The sequence below is a fragment of the Pelophylax lessonae genome (genome assembly GCF_965119305.1).
Source record: "Pelophylax lessonae genome assembly, chromosome: 4".
In the NCBI taxonomy this organism is placed as follows: Eukaryota; Metazoa; Chordata; class Amphibia; order Anura; family Ranidae; genus Pelophylax; species Pelophylax lessonae.
Window position 1 is genome coordinate 210,460,063 of NC_138771.1, and position 20,270 is coordinate 210,480,332.

General features: G+C 40.4%; 1 protein-coding gene across 6 annotated transcripts in view; it reads right to left on the reverse strand.

Moving 5' to 3' along the window:
• Positions 1-20,270, reverse strand: part of BRD1 (bromodomain containing 1) — a 145,352-nt gene that overhangs the window by 65,708 nt on the left and 59,374 nt on the right. For 3 of the 6 annotated variants that reach the window (XM_082254446.1, XM_082254445.1, XM_082254449.1), the window contains exons 7-8: positions 19,851-20,114; positions 8,181-8,675 (exon numbers count right to left, since the gene is read on the reverse strand). In XM_082254446.1, the coding sequence (XP_082110572.1) occupies positions 8,181-8,675; positions 19,851-20,114 (759 nt within the window). Of the gene's footprint in view, positions 1-7,504; positions 7,930-8,180; positions 8,676-19,850; positions 20,115-20,270 lie in introns of all 6 variants that reach the window. The other 3 variants (XM_082254448.1, XM_082254447.1, XR_014225158.1) reach the window with 2 other exon arrangements.

The following is a 20,270-nucleotide window of genomic DNA, read 5'->3' on the forward strand; positions in this document are numbered from 1 at the left end:
GGGATAGGAGACATGACTTAAAGGAGAAAGTGAGTGGTAGGAATTCAGGGAGGAGAAGATAGGAGGGGGATTTGGCTTTTCTTTTTTCCCTCCCCCCACTTTCTTTTGGGTGGTGGTGGATTAGGGTCCTTTCACACAGCCGCTCCGTGTGTCCGCAAATCATCCCATCCGTTTGCGGATGATTTGCGGACATAATGTAAGTGAATGGCACTGCGGGTGTCAGCGGAATACCATCCGCTGACACTCGATTTTCCTCCTTTCAGTTCTGTTCCGTTTTTACGATTGGAACAGAACCCCATTTTTTCTTCCGTGTAAAAAACGGAAAGGAAGGAAAATCGGATGTCAGCGGTGTCATCCGCTGACATCCGCAGTGCCATATACTTACATTATGTCCGCATATCATCCGCAAACGGATGGGATGATATGCGGGCACACGGAGCGGATGACAGAAATGTCATCCGCTCCGTGGGGAAAAAAAAAAAAAAAGTCCCGCAGCGGACCTTTCACACGGAGCGGCCGTGTGAAAGGACCCATATAGAAACCTTATATGAAGTGCTGTACTTGCAACGAGTTCTGAATTATCTCATGGGACTCAAAACTGACCTTAAAAAAAAAAAAAAAAAAAAAAAGAAAAAGTAGTAGGAAACATTTTATGCAGTATAAAAGTATAAATTCACCACTTATCGCCCCGGTTATTAAACATGAACAGCTGGATGGCTCACTCCTGAGGCTGGGGGCATTTTAAAATGTCCTCCCGTTTGTACCCTTTGGATCATCAGAGGGAGTCCGTGAAAACTATGACCTAGTACTTAGTACTGGGTTGGCTAGTGATCAGGGACACTAGTGGGCTACTCTGGTGACCTAGCCACACCAGTACAGTATCACCAGACCAGTGCAGCTAGCCAGAAAGTTAGTGATTGCTGCCACAACAATCCATATCACCAGACAAGTGTAAGCCAGCAACAGTGTTCCTAATTGCAGCCACACCTGTGACAGCATCACGAGAGCACTGCAGCCAACTGTGTCCCTAATAGCCATATCAGTACAGTATAAGAGACAGTGCAGCCAGCACCAGTGTTTCTGATCACCGCCACACCAGTGCAGTGTTGCCTCTGTATGCCACCTGTACTGACACTGGCCTGTTTACTAAGCACATTTCTGCCTGCCGCCTGGGCCTGTCCTTTGCCTGTTTGATAATCTGGTTTCTGCCTGACGCTTGGAACGGCCCACCTGCACATCGCAAATTCCTGAAACACCAGTTCTAGTCTTAACCTACGGACAAGTGCACTCCTGGAACCACAAGAGCCCTTTTATTCATCCTTAAATCAGCCTCCTGTACTTCCTAGATAATACCATAGCATTTCTGGGGGCATCCACGTATCAGTAGGTGTAGCTTTCTTGGCTTATAGTAATGGGGGATGCTATAGGTGATGCTACACTATGCTTTATTCCCTGACCACTCATACAGAAGCGAGCATTACAGTACGTTTTTGATAGAAAGTTATTTGAGATTTGTGCTACACAAGAGAACAATGTCCGGTAGTATACAATCAGTCACAACATTTAAAAAGTCTCACTCATGGAATGCCCATACTCAGGAGAATGTGTTTTAGCATGCAATAAGGGGTAGGAGAAGAAAAGCAGCGCCACCTCAGTGTAGATTAAAAGGTTATTTATTACATAAAAACAACGTAGTAACTCACACAGAGGAAATCGTTGATCAGCAAATGGTAATAGTTCTTCTGCAACACTGCAGGGATGTTCGGGAAGTACACTGTGGCGGCCGTGGTCCTGGCTGTGCCGGTGGAGTCCGACACTTCCTGTGGTTCTGGCAGCGTTCAGTATCCAGGCTTACATCCAATAGTGGCAGGGGGGTGCTCGCGTTCGGAGCATGCGTGCTCCTTCCTCAGGCAATGCTGATTTGTGTGACAGACTGGGAGTTTTATAGCTGAGGGACTCAGGGGGCGGGAGCTTGTTGCTGTGGAGATGCGATATATACAATGAGTCATCAGGTCAGAACAGGAAGTCATATGACAGAAAGTCTCCGGGGTGGGGGCCTGTTGCTGTGGGGATGCGGTATACACAATGAGTAATCTGGCCAAAAAAGGAAGTCATGTGACAGAGAGTCTCCGGGGGTGGGGGCCTGTTGCTGTGGAGATGTGGTGTATACAATCAGTTGTAAAAAAAAAAAAAAAAAAAAAAATATATATAATAATAAAAATGAAAATAAAAATAGAGGTAAAGAAAAAAAAAAAAAAAATATTATGAAAAAACTGATAATATTTAACCTAGAAAAAATAATAAGAAATAATGCATATATACTACTATGTATAGGCGTGTAAAGATGGGAATGAAATAAGTCCATGACGGAGAGGGGCTTCTCATAGTTAATTGAGATGAGGGTGGTAGTATTTAAAGGTAGAGGGAAAAGCAGAATATGAAGTATTCTGGAGAAATAATGCAGGATGTGAAGTATTGCTATATTTAGGATACTCAGTAGTAGTTTTAAAGTAGTGGGTTCACCTCAATTTCTTCGTTTAAGCCCCCCGGTGTCAGGGAGTCCAGGCGATATATCCAATAGGATTCTCGAGCACACAGGCGTTTAAACCTTTCTGCTGGAGGAAGATTTTTCGGTATGGATTCAATAATCCACACTTTTAGGTCCGCTGAAGATTGGTGGTGGTGCTGCAGGAAGTGTTTGGGGACGCTGCGTTTGTCGTTGCCAGCTTCAACAAACCTTCTGTGTTCCCCAAATCTTTTGCGTAGAGTGCGGATGGTGCGGCCTACGTAAAGTAGGCCGCATGGACATGACATACAGTATATTACGAACTCCGTGGAACAGTTGAAAAAATCTGGAATGGTATATTTTTTCAACTGTTCCACGGAGTTCGTAATATACTGTATGTCATGTCCATGCGGCCTACTTTACGTAGGCCGCACCATCCGCACTCTACGCAAAAGATTTGGGGAACACAGAAGGTTTGTTGAAGCTGGCAACGACAAACGCAGCGTCCCCAAACACTTCCTGCAGCACCACCACCAATCTTCAGCGGACCTAAAAGTGTGGATTATTGAATCCATACCGAAAAATCTTCCTCCAGCAGAAAGGTTTAAACGCCTGTGTGCTCGAGAATCCTATTGGATATATCGCCTGGACTCCCTGACACCGGGGGGCTTAAACGAAGAAATTGAGGTGAACCCACTACTTTAGGATACTCAGTAGTAGTTTTAAATATAGCAATACTTCACATCCTGCATTATTTCTCCAGAATACTTCATATTCTGCTTTTCCCTCTACCTTTAAATACTACCACCCTCATCTCAATTAACTATGAGAAGCCCCTCTCCATCATGGACTTATTTCATTCCCATCTTTACACGCCTATACATAGTAGTATATATGCATTATTTCTTATTATTTTTTCTAGGTTAAATATTATCAGTTTTTTCATAATATTTTTTTTTTTTTTTTTTCTTTACCTCTATTTTTATTTCCATTTTTATTATTATATATTTTTTTTTTTTTTTTTTTTTTAAAACTGATTGTATACACCACATCTCCACAGCAACAGGCCCCCACCCCCGGAGACTCTCTGTCACATGACTTCCTTTTTTGGCCAGATTACTCATTGTGTATACCGCATCCCCACAGCAACAGGCCCCCACCCCGGAGACTTTCTGTCATATGACTTCCTGTTCTGACCTGATGACTCATTGTATATATCGCATCTCCACAGCAACAAGCTCCCGCCCCCTGAGTCCCTCAGCTATAAAACTCCCAGTCTGTCACACAAATCAGCATTGCCTGAGGAAGGAGCACGCATGCTCCGAACGCGAGCACCCCCCTGCCACTATTGGATGTAAGCCTGGATACTGAACGCTGCCAGAACCACAGGAAGTGTCGGACTCCACCGGCACAGCCAGGACCACGGCCGCCACAGTGTACTTCCCGAACATCCCTGCAGTGTTGCAGAAGAACTATTACCATTTGCTGATCAACGATTTCCTCTGTGTGAGTTACTACGTTGTTTTTATGTAATAAATAACCTTTTAATCTACACTGAGGTGGCGCTGCTTTTCTTCTCCTACCCCTTTTTGTCTGTTGCAGAGTCCCTCTAGCTCTGTATGAAGCCTGCAGCCACCTCCACCATCCATCTCCACTAACCCGAGGGATTGAACTATCCTGCATACTTCCTAAAAAGACTAACTACAGCCACAGTTGAAACTTTTTTCATAAGATCGAATGTACTTGACTCTTTCACTGGCGCAGGTCGAACGTTGTGTATATTTAGCATGCAATAGTCAATGCTGTGTGTGAAATATCCTATTCAATTGACAACTGTTCAGCATTTATCAAATTCATCTGGCGAGGTAAACATCCACTTCTTTGCAGAGCGTTGTTAAGACCAAAACTTAGGGGCGGTCTTGGTTTCCTGAATTCTGCACTGCATTACACTGCTAGACCTGATGATCCGAAAACTTTGGGTAGCGCTGGAACAGGAGGCCGCCCACGCTACGCTTGCTGGTCTGCAGTGGGCAGGGAAAACTCATGTTATCCATTTGACTACCCACCCGCTGATCGGCCCCACTCTTGACGAAACAAACAGGTTCTTTCTTCTATCCTCATTGAGCAGTTTTTCCTCCCCAATGATGCCGCCTGTTGATCATCCAGAATTTACACCGCATATCACTGATCCAAATTTTTTTGCAAGCCCCACAGGAACTTCTGAGAACCCTCCGTTTCTGCGGTCCTCCTGCTGGATCCCCACCGAGACCTTGCTTTTTGGATGGGCACCTCTTGTATTAGATTACTGGAGGACTATTCAGCTATCACATGTTCTTGGGTCGCTGCCCAAACATGCGCTCTTCACTCCAACGCTCCACTCTTTCGGTGGAACTTTGTTTGGGCAAGGGCCCTATACGGAGGTCCCGTTCTACATGTTACAAATCTGTTAGATCTCCATGCTGCTGTGGACTCTCCTTTCTTGGCAAAGTGGAAGAGGGATTTAGGAGTTACTTTTACCAAACCGCAAAAGGAACGCATTCTTTTTTTTTGCGCAGAAATCCTTTCTGTAGAAAGTATCAGAAGACCACATTCAAAATAATTACGTGCTGGTATAGAACCCCATTGGTCCTGGCAAAGCAAATTCCCTCAAATTGATCGCCGTTTGCCCCAAACTTTTTGGCAGTCGGTTCTTCAACATATACATAAATTTACGGACATTTTCCTACAAAATGACCCAGCTGCAGTCCTATTTAACCTTACCCCTTTATCAAGGAAACAATAACATAAATCCCTTCTCAGACATCTTAACCTTGCGCGGGCTTGCATCCCATGCCTATGGAAGCAACAGTCTGCACCCATAGTAGCCCAATGGCTCGCAAGAGTGAAAGATATCGAACAAATTTAGGATCTAACCTCTGCGCTTTGGGACAAGTCGGAGATCAGAAGACCAAATGGTTCTATAGGATCTCCTCTGCTTCTACAAATTTCTCCAATACATGTAATCAATATTAATTGCCTGTGATTTCTGCTGCCTGACTGGCACTGGTTGCTTCGTGACACACACTCTATCCCCTTCTACCAAGTTTCCCATACCTTCCTTTTCGCCCATTTTTTTTTCTTCAGGGCCTCAAGGAGTGTGATAAGTAGTGAGAAAATCAAATGCATTATTTATATCCCTTGAATGCCTGAAGATGCTCCTTGGATTTTGGGTCCCTCTATGCAGTAAAAATGCCTCACACGTGGTATCTCCATATTCAGGAGTAGAAGAATGTGTTTTGGGGTGTAACTAGGTATGTAATGTATGCCATAAGTGAGAAATAACTTGTTAAAATGACAAATTTATGAAAAAAATCAAATTTTATTTATTTTCATTTTCCAAAAAAAGTGACGAAAATTACAACTTCAAAAAACTTACAATGCTTCTTTTTAGATACCTTGGAGTGTCTACTTTTCAAAAATTGATCATTCTGGGGGGGTCTTTGTACTGTCCTTGCTTTTTTCTAGGGCCTCAAGAAATGAGAACATCAGGTTTGATCAGTTTCTACAGAATCAAATTTCCGCACAGGCTAAACACTTTTTAACCAAGGAAATTTAGCAGAATACATTTTTTCCTAAATGTATGAAGATTATTTGCAATGTTTTATAAGAGAAACCAAAGGGAAACAAGATTTTCAAAATTACCACCAAGAAAGCTCTGTCTCAAAAACGGCATGAAATTCATTACAGAGTAGAGTGTGGCATGACCAAGTAATTGTCTGTTCAGCGCTGTGATACTTTGACTATGACCTGGACAGGAAGGGGGAACATGCCAGTTTTCAAGTGGTAAATTACAACACAACATATAAGTGTGCATTTACACACTTATTTTTTATTACATCTCTATCTTCAATAATTTTACAGGTATGCACAGTTCTAGTTGAAACTAGCAAAAAGCACCTTTTTGGCTCTATATGCTACAACCAGACTTTGCTATGAATACTCAATCAACAGTTTGGATAGAGACATGACCGGATGCATGACACGGAAAAGAATAACTAAAAAACGATATATGCAACCGTGTTGCAGATAATTTTCCTTTTTTATTACAATATTTTAAAATATGGAACGTTTTAGAAAGCATACCCTCTAAAATGCTGCAACATAAAAAGGATATATTTAGCTAACCGTGTAAGCAGCACATAACCCATAAAACCCAGTTAAGGCAAATTACTGATGCCAGACCAGTACAACATGAAAAAACAATCAGAATGACTGTTATGGGTTGTTTTACTAAGACCAAAAAGCATTAAAATAAAAGAAGCGTCGATATAATGAATTGTCTGATGCTTTCATAGCTACACTGTGACCTTGATAGGAATTTATAGTCATATATTTACATGCCTAGCTGCAAAATGATTTGGCATAAAGTGAAGCCCCAGCAAAATTCAAATCCCACAAAATGTACGGTTTGGTAAGAAGTCACTATTGCCAATATAGCCCAACCGTAATAAGCATGCAGGAAGGCAACATCTCTTGGTTTTCAATTGTCCAGTCAGTTCTTCTGTGTCACCTACCTACTTTCTGTACTTGCTGCATTATCACATGGGGAAGGGGATTAAAATGAAAGGATTTATTCTGTATATCTCTGGACTCATGCTTCTTATGTGGCAAACAGCTCTTGTGCTTAAGCATACACAAGAAAGCAGGAATAAAAGGATTCCGGGATCACATACTATCTGGCTAAGAAAATGACATATGAAGTGACGTTACACTGCTACGACAAAGGATTTTTCAAAAATGTAGGTTTAAAATTAAATGGGGATTTAGGACTCCGTTATGATTTTTATTCGCCATAGCTTATTTTCAGCAGGGATGATTCTATATGCAGAAAAAAAATGATAACGTCCAACTACACATGCACTATAGCATATTAAACTGAACTTTTAGAGCCTGTTTTCACTGGGAATTTTTTACCACTGTTTAAAGAACTCCAGCAATGAGATTAGTTTGAACACTTACTTTGGGCCTTCTTGGCTCCAACGAATTATCCAGATGAAACCTCTGTGTGGCCAATGGTGAAGCTGTAATTCACTGTTGTAGCCAATGCTACATACAGTAAGCACTGTCCTCTTCCAGTGGGTGCTCCAGCGATTCCCTTGTGCACTAAATAAACAGCATCAAATCGCTCACACACATCCACCACTCAGGAGAAAGCTTTCTTCTTTTCCTTCAATTAATACAAGGCGTTCTCTCATGGGCCAAGTTGGCAAGGAGGGGCAGGTGACATCACAATCGCCTCAGCCAACCAGAGATTGGCACACAGAGGTGGCATATGGATAATCTGAGCAAAGAAGGCCCAAAGTGTTTAATCCCATTCCTGGATTACATCTCTAAATTTCCTCTGAAACAGTATTGTATTTGCCTGGAGTTCCAATAAAGGACTCCTGTAAAGGAACAAGTGAATAATGAAGTTAAAAAAAAAAAAAAAGCAAAAAGCAAAAAAGCATGGGTGCAAATGAAACACTGCAACAAGCAAGCAGATGTAAAATTCTAATTATTCTAAATGGCAACATGGTACATACATAATATGGAGGAGGAGAAAAAGGTCTAAGTAAACAAACGATTATAACTGGTACTCTAGCAAGTATATCATGTTCAACTTATGTTTATGGGAGAAGCAAATGAATGTATTTACCTGTATCCAAACGTTTTACAGGGGACTCGTCATCAAGCTCCGACTCTCCACATGAGCTCCTTGACCTTTTTCTTGGTTGCAGGAGTGTTTCCAACCTTGGGAGGACTACAGACAAAAAGGTTTTGGTCCCTAGCTGTGGTGATGTTGGCTGGGTTTCATTGTTCTTTGCAGGCTTTTGGGGGCTTACACTTTTAGATTTGCGGAAGAGAATAGATGTACGTCTGTTTACATCAGCTGATGATTCCGCAACTTCAGAATCTGTTGAATCACTGAGATTACTGTCCTTAAGTAAATGTTCTGAACTGTGTCCATTTAATACTTCATCCTGAACAGAAGCGCTATGTAATTCATTATCAAAAGTGACTCGTTTGTATAGCTTACTCTGCTCTGGATTGAGTTCTATTGGTTTGAGGGTTGGTGGTTCTGAATTAGTCTCCGAGTTTGAAGGCAGAGGTAATGCATCGGATGGTTCAAGTTTAGGGGGAGATTTATCTCCTGAAAAAATTATAAAAGTGCCATTTTTGAAAGCTGTATAAAATTATACAAGTTTTCTTATAAAAAACAAAACTAATCTATTAAAGTCTCATTTAAAACAAAGTAAAACAGGTACATAACAGTAGAAACAAATTAAAGAAACAAAAAAGCTACATTTAATTTACTACTTATATTTTATAAAACTTTGACTAGTAAAATCAAGGATTTCTTTAAAATATCCTCTCTCCCCACAGCGGGTGATCAAAGCTACATAAATTTAATTGAAAAACTATGGACATCTAGTTGCTTAAGAAATGCACAAATAATTAGCATATTTTGGATGACAAAGCTATTCACTACCACTATAAAAATAAATACTAGCTAGAACATTTTTATGGATTCATTTCCATCTTTGCTTTGGGCTTGGGTACATGGGCGCCCTTTGCCACAACTCTCTCCCCATCCCCACATGCCTCAAACTAAAACTAAATGTTCTAAGCCAGGAGGCCAGCAAAGTGGAGCTGGCAATCTTGGAAAAATTACTTTCTTTTTTTTTCTCCATTGCTGTTGGGCTTAAAGCTAAACTGTGAGCTGCCAAACTAAAAGGCATCAAGCACCACATCTGACATTTGTCTTAACTTGATTTCAAACAGGTGGTGGTGGTGGACACAGCAAGTGTGACCATAACTACTTTTGAAACACAAATGGGACAAACGTTTGAGATGCCACTACTCTCAGCACAAATAAAATTTCTCTTCCATAGTGCCCTTATATATCCATATTGAGCAATGCACCAAAACTGTGGCAGTTTACACTTCGTCCCCATTTACACGAGCAGTCTGATCAGGTCTGTCTGTCAGGCAGACTTATTCAGAAGCCCAGTGTAGTCTGTAGGCAGGTAGATGTAAAACAGACGTGCGTCCCTTTTACATCCATCTATCCAGGTGTGAAGGAAGAAAAAAGGGGAAAAAAAAAAAAAAGTCTGCATTTTCTGCAACCTCAACGTGACAGTAGAGCTAGACTGATGTAAGCAGACACAAGTCCACACAAAACCAGCGACCCACAGATCCAACATGGGTCAACAAAGCTCATGCAGCAAAAAACAAAACACAACAAAAAACAGATACGGATGTCGGTTCATGGATTCTCTGCTGACTGGACATATCAGTATTTTCACCACCAATTAGAACAGTGCAAACTATTAATGTATGTCTCATTGCGCTCATCTTCCTACACTAAGGTCAACATATCATATAAATAATCATTGGTCAGAGTAGCGGTCATCAAGATTTGCAAACTGATGAATGTTCAGGTATGGAGAGCATCTGTTCCATACCTAGACATACTGCTTGCACTTCCTGGATTAAATAATGTGAATTATAGATCTTTGGGAAGAGGGAAGGTGGTCACAAAAGACCAAAAGTTGTGCTAAAGCATAGGTAAAAATCCATAGCTCATACTCTAGCCATCACTCCAGCAACAAGCAAATGAAAGCAACAATTTTTGAAATCTGGAATTCTGCCTTTTTTTCTTTGGATTATATGTAACTACCTAGTAGAGCTGCACGATTCTGGCCAAAATGAGAATCGTGATCTTTATTCCAAGCTAAAAAATCGTGATTCTCTCACGATTCTCTGTGTAACAAAAAGAAATTGGGATAACTTAACTGTTACGTTTTTTTTTTTTTATTCATTAAAGTCTATTAATTGCGTTTGAAAGATTGCTGCGCAAAGTGTGACATAAAATATTACAACAATGGCCATTTTATTCTGTAGGGTCTCTGCTAAAAAATATATTTAAAATGTTTGGGGGTTCTAAGTACTTTTCTAGCAAAAAAAAACTGATTTTAACTTGCAAGCAACAAATGTCAGAAAAAGATTCAGTCTAAGAGGTTAAACTTCCTTTCTCCCTGGCAGAGGGAAGGAAAAGATACAATGTAATCATTTTTGTTTATAGTTACTGGGAGACTTTGCTGATAGCTGTTTGTTTGCCTGGAGGCTTTTTTTTTTTTTTTTTTTTCTTTCCACAGCTGTTCTCTCTGCTATGCAGCTATGCAAAGAATCGAGCATATTTCAGGGTTAGATCGTCAGGAGGGGTGAATCGAGATCGCGATTTTCATACGATTAATCGTGCAGCTCTACTACCTAGTAAGAAAGCGAACATACGCCTGTCCGGTGCCTTAAAAGCATATTTCCATTTTTGCAGCCAAATTGGAAAAACACCTACTTTCTTGTTTTATTTGCATGTTCCTATTAACTTAGCATAACTCAAATATTTAAAACCGCTTCTTAGCATTTTAAATTTTCTTCTGTGATAATTCCAACACTGAAAAAAATCTGAAAAGAATCCTACTTAAGTACACACAATAGGAATATTGGATAAATGATCTTTTTTTTATGCTAGTCTCATATTTAAAACCAATAGGTTATTAAAGTTCCAAAAATTCTCATAACAGAATACAACTTCGGAAGTAATGCAATGCATTGTGTTGTAATGGTCTTTAGTTTCTGAGGGACAACAGGCGATCAGTAATATCTGGTTCTCTTGCCCATTTAAAACTAAATTTGAAGGTTATTTGAATGACAGTTTTCTAACACTGCAATAAACAATGCCAATTTTTCCCATGAAATGTCCAACGTTTTCCCTTCTTTGCACATTGATGCTGCTGATCCTCTTTTCAACCACTTTGTTAGTTCCCATCTGCAAATACACTCTAGGGTGGGCTGTACATTGCTGCTTGCCTACACCCATTTACAGATGGTGCAAAAAAAAAAAAAATAAATAAACGCATGAAGATTCAATCACTATCGTTCTGGAGTAGGTTTAACCCTTTTATGGCCAAAGACATTCTAGGGGGTTGATTTACTTAAGCTCCATTCACACTGTGTCTTTTCATGCTTTTTGCTGAATTTTTAATTTTTTTTTAAACAGGGGTTCCGATGGAACACGTTCCCATCAATGCATTTTTGTGCCTCTGCGTTCTTGGAAAGGGCCGGGGACTTTTTTCCAGCAAAATGCAGCGTTTTGCATGTAATAGACTTCAATGAAACTGAAATCAAAACGCAAGTATTGCATTTTTACCCTGATTTGCATTTTGCGTTTTTAAATCTGCCCAAAAAATCCCCCCCACCCCCCAAAAAAAAAAAAAAAAAAAAAAAGACAAAAATGCAAATCGCAAATTACGGTAGAATTACAGCAAAAATCATGGAAAGCACAGTAAAAAGCATTAAAAAAATGCTCAAAAGAAACATGCATAACTGTGAATCAAGCCTAAAGGCAAATAGGCTGTGCAGTGGTTTCAGGGCCTATGAAAATGAGCAGAAACTCTGCTGGACTTGCATTATCCAATCATGTGCAATCAAAAATGCTTTTAATTAAAAGTAAAGCTTCACCTCATTTATTAAGCTCTGGCAGAACTGCACTTGCAGAATGTAACTGCATCTTACAAAGTCCACAGTCTATTTGCCTTTAGTAAATCAACCTCTATGTGCCACGGCATTTAACCACTTTCCGACAGCCGCACGACTATCTACGTCGGCGGTCAGCCCCTCACAGGCAAAGTGACGTAGGGCTACGTCACTAGCTTGTGAGGGTCTAGGGAGCGAGCGCCGCCGGAGGCGCGCTCCCACATGGTCACAGACCCCCCCCCGCGCGTGTGACCGGCGGACCCGATGTCGGCCGGTCACTCTGCGATCGGCGGGGGTGAGGGAGAAAGTCAGGCGACTTGTGTAAACAAGCTGCCTGTCATTCTCCCCTGTGTACTATGTAGAACCGTTGATCACTCTTCATACATCTGAAGCCACAGCCAATCACAGTAGAAAGCATGCCCCAAGGGACACACATAGCCCCTCCCTTTAAAAAAAAAAAGTTAACCCCTTCACTGCCAGTGTCATTTTTACAGTAACAGTGCATATGTATAGCACGGATTACTGTAGAAATGTCACTGGTAACCCCAAAAGTGGCAAAAATGTCAGTCAAGGGTCCGATCTGTCCGCCGCAATGTCGCAGTACCGCAAAAAAAAAAAAAAAAAAAAAAAATCGCAGATCGCCGCCATTACGCGTTAAAAAAAAAAAAACAACAAAAATGACAAAAATCTTTCCCTTTGTTAGTAAACGCGATAACTTTTGCGCAAACCAATCAAAATACGCTTTTTGCAATTTTTTTTTACCAAACATAGGTAGCATAAAACAAATTGGCTGAAAATGTTAAAAAATTTTGATTTTTACATTTGTTTGGGGGGGAATTTCATATAAAAAAAATCTGAAAAATATTGCTATTTTTGCAAAATTTACGCTCTTTTTTTGTTTATAGCGCGTGATCAAAAAAAAATCGCACAGGTGATCAAATGCCACCAAAAGAAAGCTCTGTTTGTGGGAAAAAAAGGACGCCAAATTCGTTTAGATACAGCGTCGCACGACTGCGCAATTGTCCGTTAAAGTCACGCAGTGCCAAATCGCAAAATACCCCCTGGTCAGGAAGGGGGTAAAATCTTCTGGGGCTTAAGTGGTTAAAGAAAGGGTAAAATAAATACATTACTACGGGTTTTAAAAGCCAGCCTCTCTTTAAAAGTTAAAGTGATATTAAAGGCAAAAAAAAGAAAAAAAAAAAAAACAAAAAAAACACATGTCAAACTTACCTTACCTCTGCTGAGCACAGAGTAGCCCCGACCCTCCACTTCCTGGGTCTCCTGTCGGTGCTCCTGACCTCTCCCCTCCTGTCGAGTGTTCTAGAGCAAGCAACTTGCAATGCAGGCACCCAAGCAGGCGCTCTTGAGTCGCTGCTGTGAGTGTCCATTCAGACATCGAGCCACGTCTCCTCTCTCTCCTCATTGGCTCTCTGGCTGTGATTGGCTCAGCCAAAGAGGTAGAGTCCCTGGAGAGCAGATGCTCTCGCGCACATTGCTGGATTGAGAGGGAGCTCAGGTATTAGGGGGGCTAGGGGGGACTGCAGGACACTGATTTTTTTTTTTTTTTACCTTCATGCATAGAATTCATGACGGTATAAAAAACCTTCAGCCTTTAGAAGCACTTTAATTGACTCTGGACACTATGCTGTCGAAAGTCCACACTAAAGTCTTCTGTATTGCGCTAGCATTTTTTTTTTTTTTTTTACAGAAAAATCGAACCTACGTAAACTGTTGGGTAATGTATCAGATTGAAGATTAAACATTGTTGTTCATAAGGTACCGTGACTTAGAGCTATAGTAAACTCCACTTTTACCCAACGATAAGCTTATAATAAAGTAAATCTTCACAGTTTACAAACTTCAAGATCTTCCAGATTAATAGGCATAGGCTACAAATAATTGGAATACAGTGTGGTAGTACATGAATATACAGTATCTATATAGAATGATTTATAGTCATACGTAGAATACAGAAAAAAAAAAAAAAAAAAAAGTTAGGAATTCGCAACCACTGGTTTGCATTTTTTTTTTTTTTTTTTTTTTTTTTTAACTGCCAAGGGAACTGGCTTTTCTTTTTTTTTTTTTTTTAAAGCCCAGTGTATATGGAGCCTAAAGATCCATTTAACCCTTACACCAGAAGGTATAAACAGGGTTTTGATTGTTTAGTTCAAGGCAAAAAAGGGTAAGGCCCCGTTCACACAGGGGCGATCCGACTTGGGGGGGGCGACCTCCGAGGTTGCGGTGCGAGCAGCGCGCCACGACCTCGGAGCGGCCGGCACGGACTTCATAACATTGAAGTCTATGACGGTCGCGCCGGGTCGCCCCAAAGAAGCTCTGGACCCTTTTTCTAAGTCGGAGCGACTTGTGTCGCTCCTATTCGAACGGGTCCGCTGCTTCCCTATGGAAGGCGACCTACGGCGACCTGTGAGGCGACCAGGTCGCCTCACAGGTCGCCTTAGTGTGAACGGGGACTAAGTGTGTTAAATTAGAACACCTAAAAAAAGGTATTTTGTTATTAAGCAGTAAAAAGAGCAAACAAAAAACAATCCATGAAATAAAAAAAAACTTAAATACATATTGGATCTCTAAGCACAAATGTAACTATTTCGCACAAGATTCCGATTTTATTTTTTGCACAAGGTATTCGCTCTCAGGTTAGGTTTTAAATTAAAAATATCAATCATCATTTTATTGCATGGGTCCTCCCTCTACCTCCCCTTCAGAAAAGCAAACACTGGTATTTTACCCAAATCTGTACCTCTCTAACCAAGATATCTACTATGAAAATATAGAAATACACAAATCTGCAAGAGGCCAAATTTATACCACAAGAGGGAACAATGAGCAAATAAACAGCAGGTGTTCCCAAATCAAGCAACCCCCCTCTACAACATAAAAAAACATTTTTGGTTTAATAAAATTAGCGACAAAGGGGACGCAAACTTGTATGCAAAACCCTTCTCAGTGGCTTCTCAGGTTGAAGAGTACACCATATGGCCCCCATTCATTGAGCTAGGAACAAAAAACATACAAAAAGAACAGCTGTCCGGCATGGGCATCATGTGATATAAGAACAAAAGGACAGACACACAATGTACTTTTGTAAAACACTTCATGAGATAATGTTTTGAGACACAGAAAATAAAATGACAAAAACACAGACATGTCTTCTGATCCTATAAGGATTTAAAAGCATACCCTTTACTGAAAAGAGGGGGAAGGAAAAAAAAAAAAAAAAAGGCATCTACTAAAACAAACTGGAAACACCTAAATTCCTAACGCTGTGAAATTTTTATATGCACAACAATCCCTATACAGACTTGCACAATTTGTGTGTACGGTACTTATATAAAAATGATATGCCTTTAGGGAGTACACCAAATACAGGAACACTTCATATTCCTGATTATGTGCCTGCTGGACGATGTACTTGTATGAGAAAGTATTATGTTCTCTGTGTGGCTTCCTTTATGTGAAATCCCTGTTCCTGCTAATCTCCTTGCTTTCCAATTAAAAACCTGACTACACACCGTGGTCAGTTCTCTAGCTATACTGGAAACTCAGCCTGCTCTCCAATGATCAATGACAAACCCTCACTGCACAGCAATTTACTGGGAAGCTTAGTGTACTGCGGCTTCTCCTTCCCGCAGCTCTTGTGCAGTGGAAAACGGAGGGAATGTTATCACTTCTAAAAAGGGAAAAATGTATTTAGAATACTTGTTATATCTATACAAAAATGTTTTACATTTAATTTCCATTTTAAACTGAATGAATCGTTTACAATCACTTTAAGTCCTGCTAGATTTCAGGCTGGCGCCTTTTGCAGGTATAGCGAACGTACAACATTAAAAATAAGTGCCTATACCAGTAATGGTGAACCTTGGCACCCCAGATGTTTTGGAACAACATTTCCCATGATGCTCAACTACACTGTAGAGTGCATGAGCATCATGGGAAATGTAGTTCAAAAACATCAGGGGTACCAAGGTTTGCCATCACTGGCCCACTGTTTAAAATCCAGTAATTCACTGTTTCACCCAGCTCTGCACATGCTCAGTTGCTCTGTTTTTCAGCACTGTGCCGAAAAAGTAGAGGCCAATCTGCTGACAGCATACATTTTTACTGCTGCTCAGGGGCTCTGGGCTTCCACAAAATAGCAGCCCCCAACAAGAAGAAACAAGAACAATGCTGGAGGCAATATACAGCACACACTTTTGGTGGCATAATTATTCATGTAGAACGTATGTGCCTGGGTAAAGAACAATGCTTTTTAAATTATGGGTAAAGTTCTGCTAAGGATCCTGAGAAACCGTCTTCTATTCATGAATAGTGAAAACAAACTGGCATAGGCAGATAAACAGCCCGAGCATCTAATATTTCCAGAGGAACTATTACTAAGCATCCCAAAAAACACACACTTCCACCTAAAACAATTACGCAGATAAGTCTTTCATTGTATACTAGTAATGGCCAGAAAATTGGGGATACCTGACTATCAATTTGCACTAAAAGGCTAAAACATAATTTTATTTATTACAGGTATTTGTATAGCGCTGTCAATTTACGCAGCACTACAGATAAATATAATATAATCTAATATTATATATAAAAAGTAAAAAAAAATAACAATAATAACAACATGATAAAGAGGAAGGACACCTCGTCGTGTAGCCAGTATACACCTTATAGAATAACATCCAATGTGGACCTCCTCAATTTTCCACCAGACACATAAAAAAAAAAAATATATAGGTGATGCAATCCCGGTCTTTACAGTATTCTCTTTACTTCAAATCTCCATATACATTACAAGTAATCTGAAGTGACTGCACAGTTTCGAGCATAACCATGTTCTTCATCGAAACTGTGCAGTCACTTAACTCAGAATACCTGTAAATGTATATGAAGATTTGAAGTAGAGAGAATATTTACTGCATCATATATATATATATATATATATATATATATATATATATATATATATATATATATATACGCACGCACACATATACACACACACACACACACACACACACACACACACGATAGATATATATATATATATATATATATATATATATATATATATATATATATATATATATATATATATATATATATATATATATATATATATATATATATAAAATATACGCACACTTCTTTATTTTTTCTGTAGTGCCTTTACATTCACATCAGTCCCTGCCCTCAAAAAGCTTACAATCTAAGGTTGCCAACTCACACTCTCACACTCTTACATACTAGAGCCAATTTAGTACCTGGGAGGAAACTCACGCAGGCACTGTGGGGGGACATGCAAATTCCAGGCAGGTAGTCCTGTGGTTGGGATACGAACCAGCAACCCTATATTGGCCTACATTGTGTCTACCAATAGGTCTTGTGCTTTGTGCTTGCATTAAATATGCACTGACATACTATTGGCCACAAATGGATACCATGCGAAGACAGAAGACCTGCTCTAATGACTTGAATGAGCTTTTTGGACATGTAATACTGCGTGTATAGGCTTCAGTGAAAGTGTGGTTAAATGTTCCCATTTTATATAAAAAAAATAATGACTTACTAAAGCTCCAAACTGGTATGAAGAATTTAACCGAAAAAGCAAAAGCACTTACTGAACCCCCCAAAAATATCCTTCGGTGTTTTCAAACCAACAGTTTAGAGCCTATATAACAATTTTTTGACCTAGCACCTCCAGTTGGGTTAATAGAAACTCCAAAGTAAACTACAGATTAAAACATCTTGCGAGTAAACAACACTTATACAGTTAATAACTTTAAAGCAATTGCAAATGTAATTTTTTTCCCCTAAACAAACAAGTTATACTTACCTGCTCTGTACAATAGATTGCACAGAATCACTAGAACAAAGCTGGTAGGACCAAGAGATAATAATCTCATGTGTATGGGTACTTTAAATTTAGCCGGTAGAGACTTTACCATGATCTTTTGAAACATGAAACTTCTGTTTAAAATCTAAACACCAGATACTACAGTTACAACCCATGTGGTTGCAGACTCTTTATAATGAATTTGAACATTAAGGTTCTATTCAAAAATTGCGGCTGTATAGGAGGGCAAAAGGGAAACTTGTCTTGCTAGCTGCCGCCACTAGGACTACATATACCAACATCAGGTTGGGGGTCACTTAAAGTGGTTGTAAACCCACTATAATTTTCAGGCAATCCCTTAGAGATAATGCAATCTCACCACTGTGTGCTTTATTAAAAAAATGCCTCTGTATACCTTATTTCAGAGCGCCACTCGGCACTCACGTGACGGCCCACCGTTCCCTCTGCCGATCTGACAGCTGCAGCAGGAGGGGCTGAGAATCCTCCGCTGACGTCAGTTGGGAGGAGGGAAGGAGGAGGAGGAGAGCAGCAGGCAGTCACGTGAGCACCGAGCGACGTTCGAAATAGAGTATACAGAAGCATTTTTTTAATAAAGCACACGTAGGGAGATTACATTATCTAACACAGGGGATTGCCTGAAATTGCTAAAGTTATTATTTCAGCAGGAGTGGAAGGGCAGGCACTGGCACAAGCTGAAAAGCAGGAAGGGAGGGGGGGGGGCTTGGGGGAGGAGGACAGAGGAGTGGTGTGGATGACTGAGGAACTTGAACTATGGTGTCAGGGCTCAACAGCCATGATAAACAGTGGTCAGTTTACAGGGGGAAGTGCAGAACCAGGCAGGATCAGCCAGGTATTTCCGGGGATACAAGGGGGCAAATTACACGGCACAAGCACTGTGCGGTATAACATGCTTTAAAAGGAATAGGATTTATTTTTTTATTTTAGGGTAACAAACGCAACTAGAAGTGCTTAGAGGATATTAGGAGGATGCATGTTGTAGAACAGAATGTTCCCCTCCTGTAAATTTTTCCCCTTCCTGATGAAGCACAAGGACTGTTTGCCAATAACCTTCCGGTAGATGGAAGGTGATGGGCAGTGCCATGGAGGCGGAGTTGAGCAAGATATTCTGTATACAGAATCAAAATCAAAGACTAATGGCCAGGCATCAGAATTTTCATGGTTGTTGGCAATGAACCGCAATCTTTGTCCAGGACGTTAATCCTGGCCTTGGCAACTTCAGGGGTAAAAAAAATAAAAATAGAACAATTCTCCTGGGGAGAGATGTATGCAATTGCTGTACAATTTTCTTTCTTTGAGCATTAAAGGTTCAGCTTTGTTAGTAAAAAAAAAAAACAAAAAAATAAAAACGTTATACTTACCTGCTCTGTACAGTGGTTTTGCACAGAGGGGAGATTGCATTATCTTTAACAGAGGGGACTGAATGAAAATGATAAAGTGGGTTTACAACCACCGATCCTCCTCTTCTGGCATCCCCCGCCGCCACTGCTGGCCCCTCCCCTTTGACCAGTGCCCCCAATAGCAAGCCACTTGCTATGGGGGCACTGGTGCGAGTTAGCTCCTGAGCCCTGCTCTATGCATCAATAAGACAAAGCAGCAGCTCTGCCTCAACCCTCCACTTTCTCACTAGCAGTGATTAACAGCAGTGGGAGCCAATGAGGAAAGGGAGTCCCAGGAACAGCTAACGCTCTCATTCACTTTCCAGGGTCTAGAAGGGGAGGGGTCAGGTGAGTATAAGGAGGGAGTAAAAAAACCTTCAGCCTTTACAACCACCTTAATATAAACCTGTAAGTGCTACACTTACACTCTAGCTAGCATGCACTGAACTTAAAATAGATAGATAGATCTCAGGCTAGGTCCACTTGAATTAGAACATAAAATAAAAAAAAAGTATCTTACCATCTTCGTCGCCATCATTTTCATGTGTGGACCCATTTTCCTCTTCAAAACTTCCAATACCAGATTCTATTTGTGGTGGCTGCACTTGCTGTTGTGACAACAGTTGACGAACATTGTTAACTTCTCTTTTCAGCAATTTTAACCGTTTACTCCTGGATCCACTTGATTTCATTGCAAAAGTCAAATCCAGTTTTTCCAACAGTTCTTTTAGTTGTTCTTCCAAGGGCATATGTGCACGGTTATTAGGATTCAGCAGCTTATCAACTACAGATATAGAAATTAACAGTGAAAGATTAATTACTAGCAATGCTCAAGTTATGTGCATTTATTCCTGTATTATCAATAATGGGACTGCCACAAATTCAATGACCGTTGGATTTACCCAGCTGCATACAGGAGAAACTGGACACTAGAAGCAAA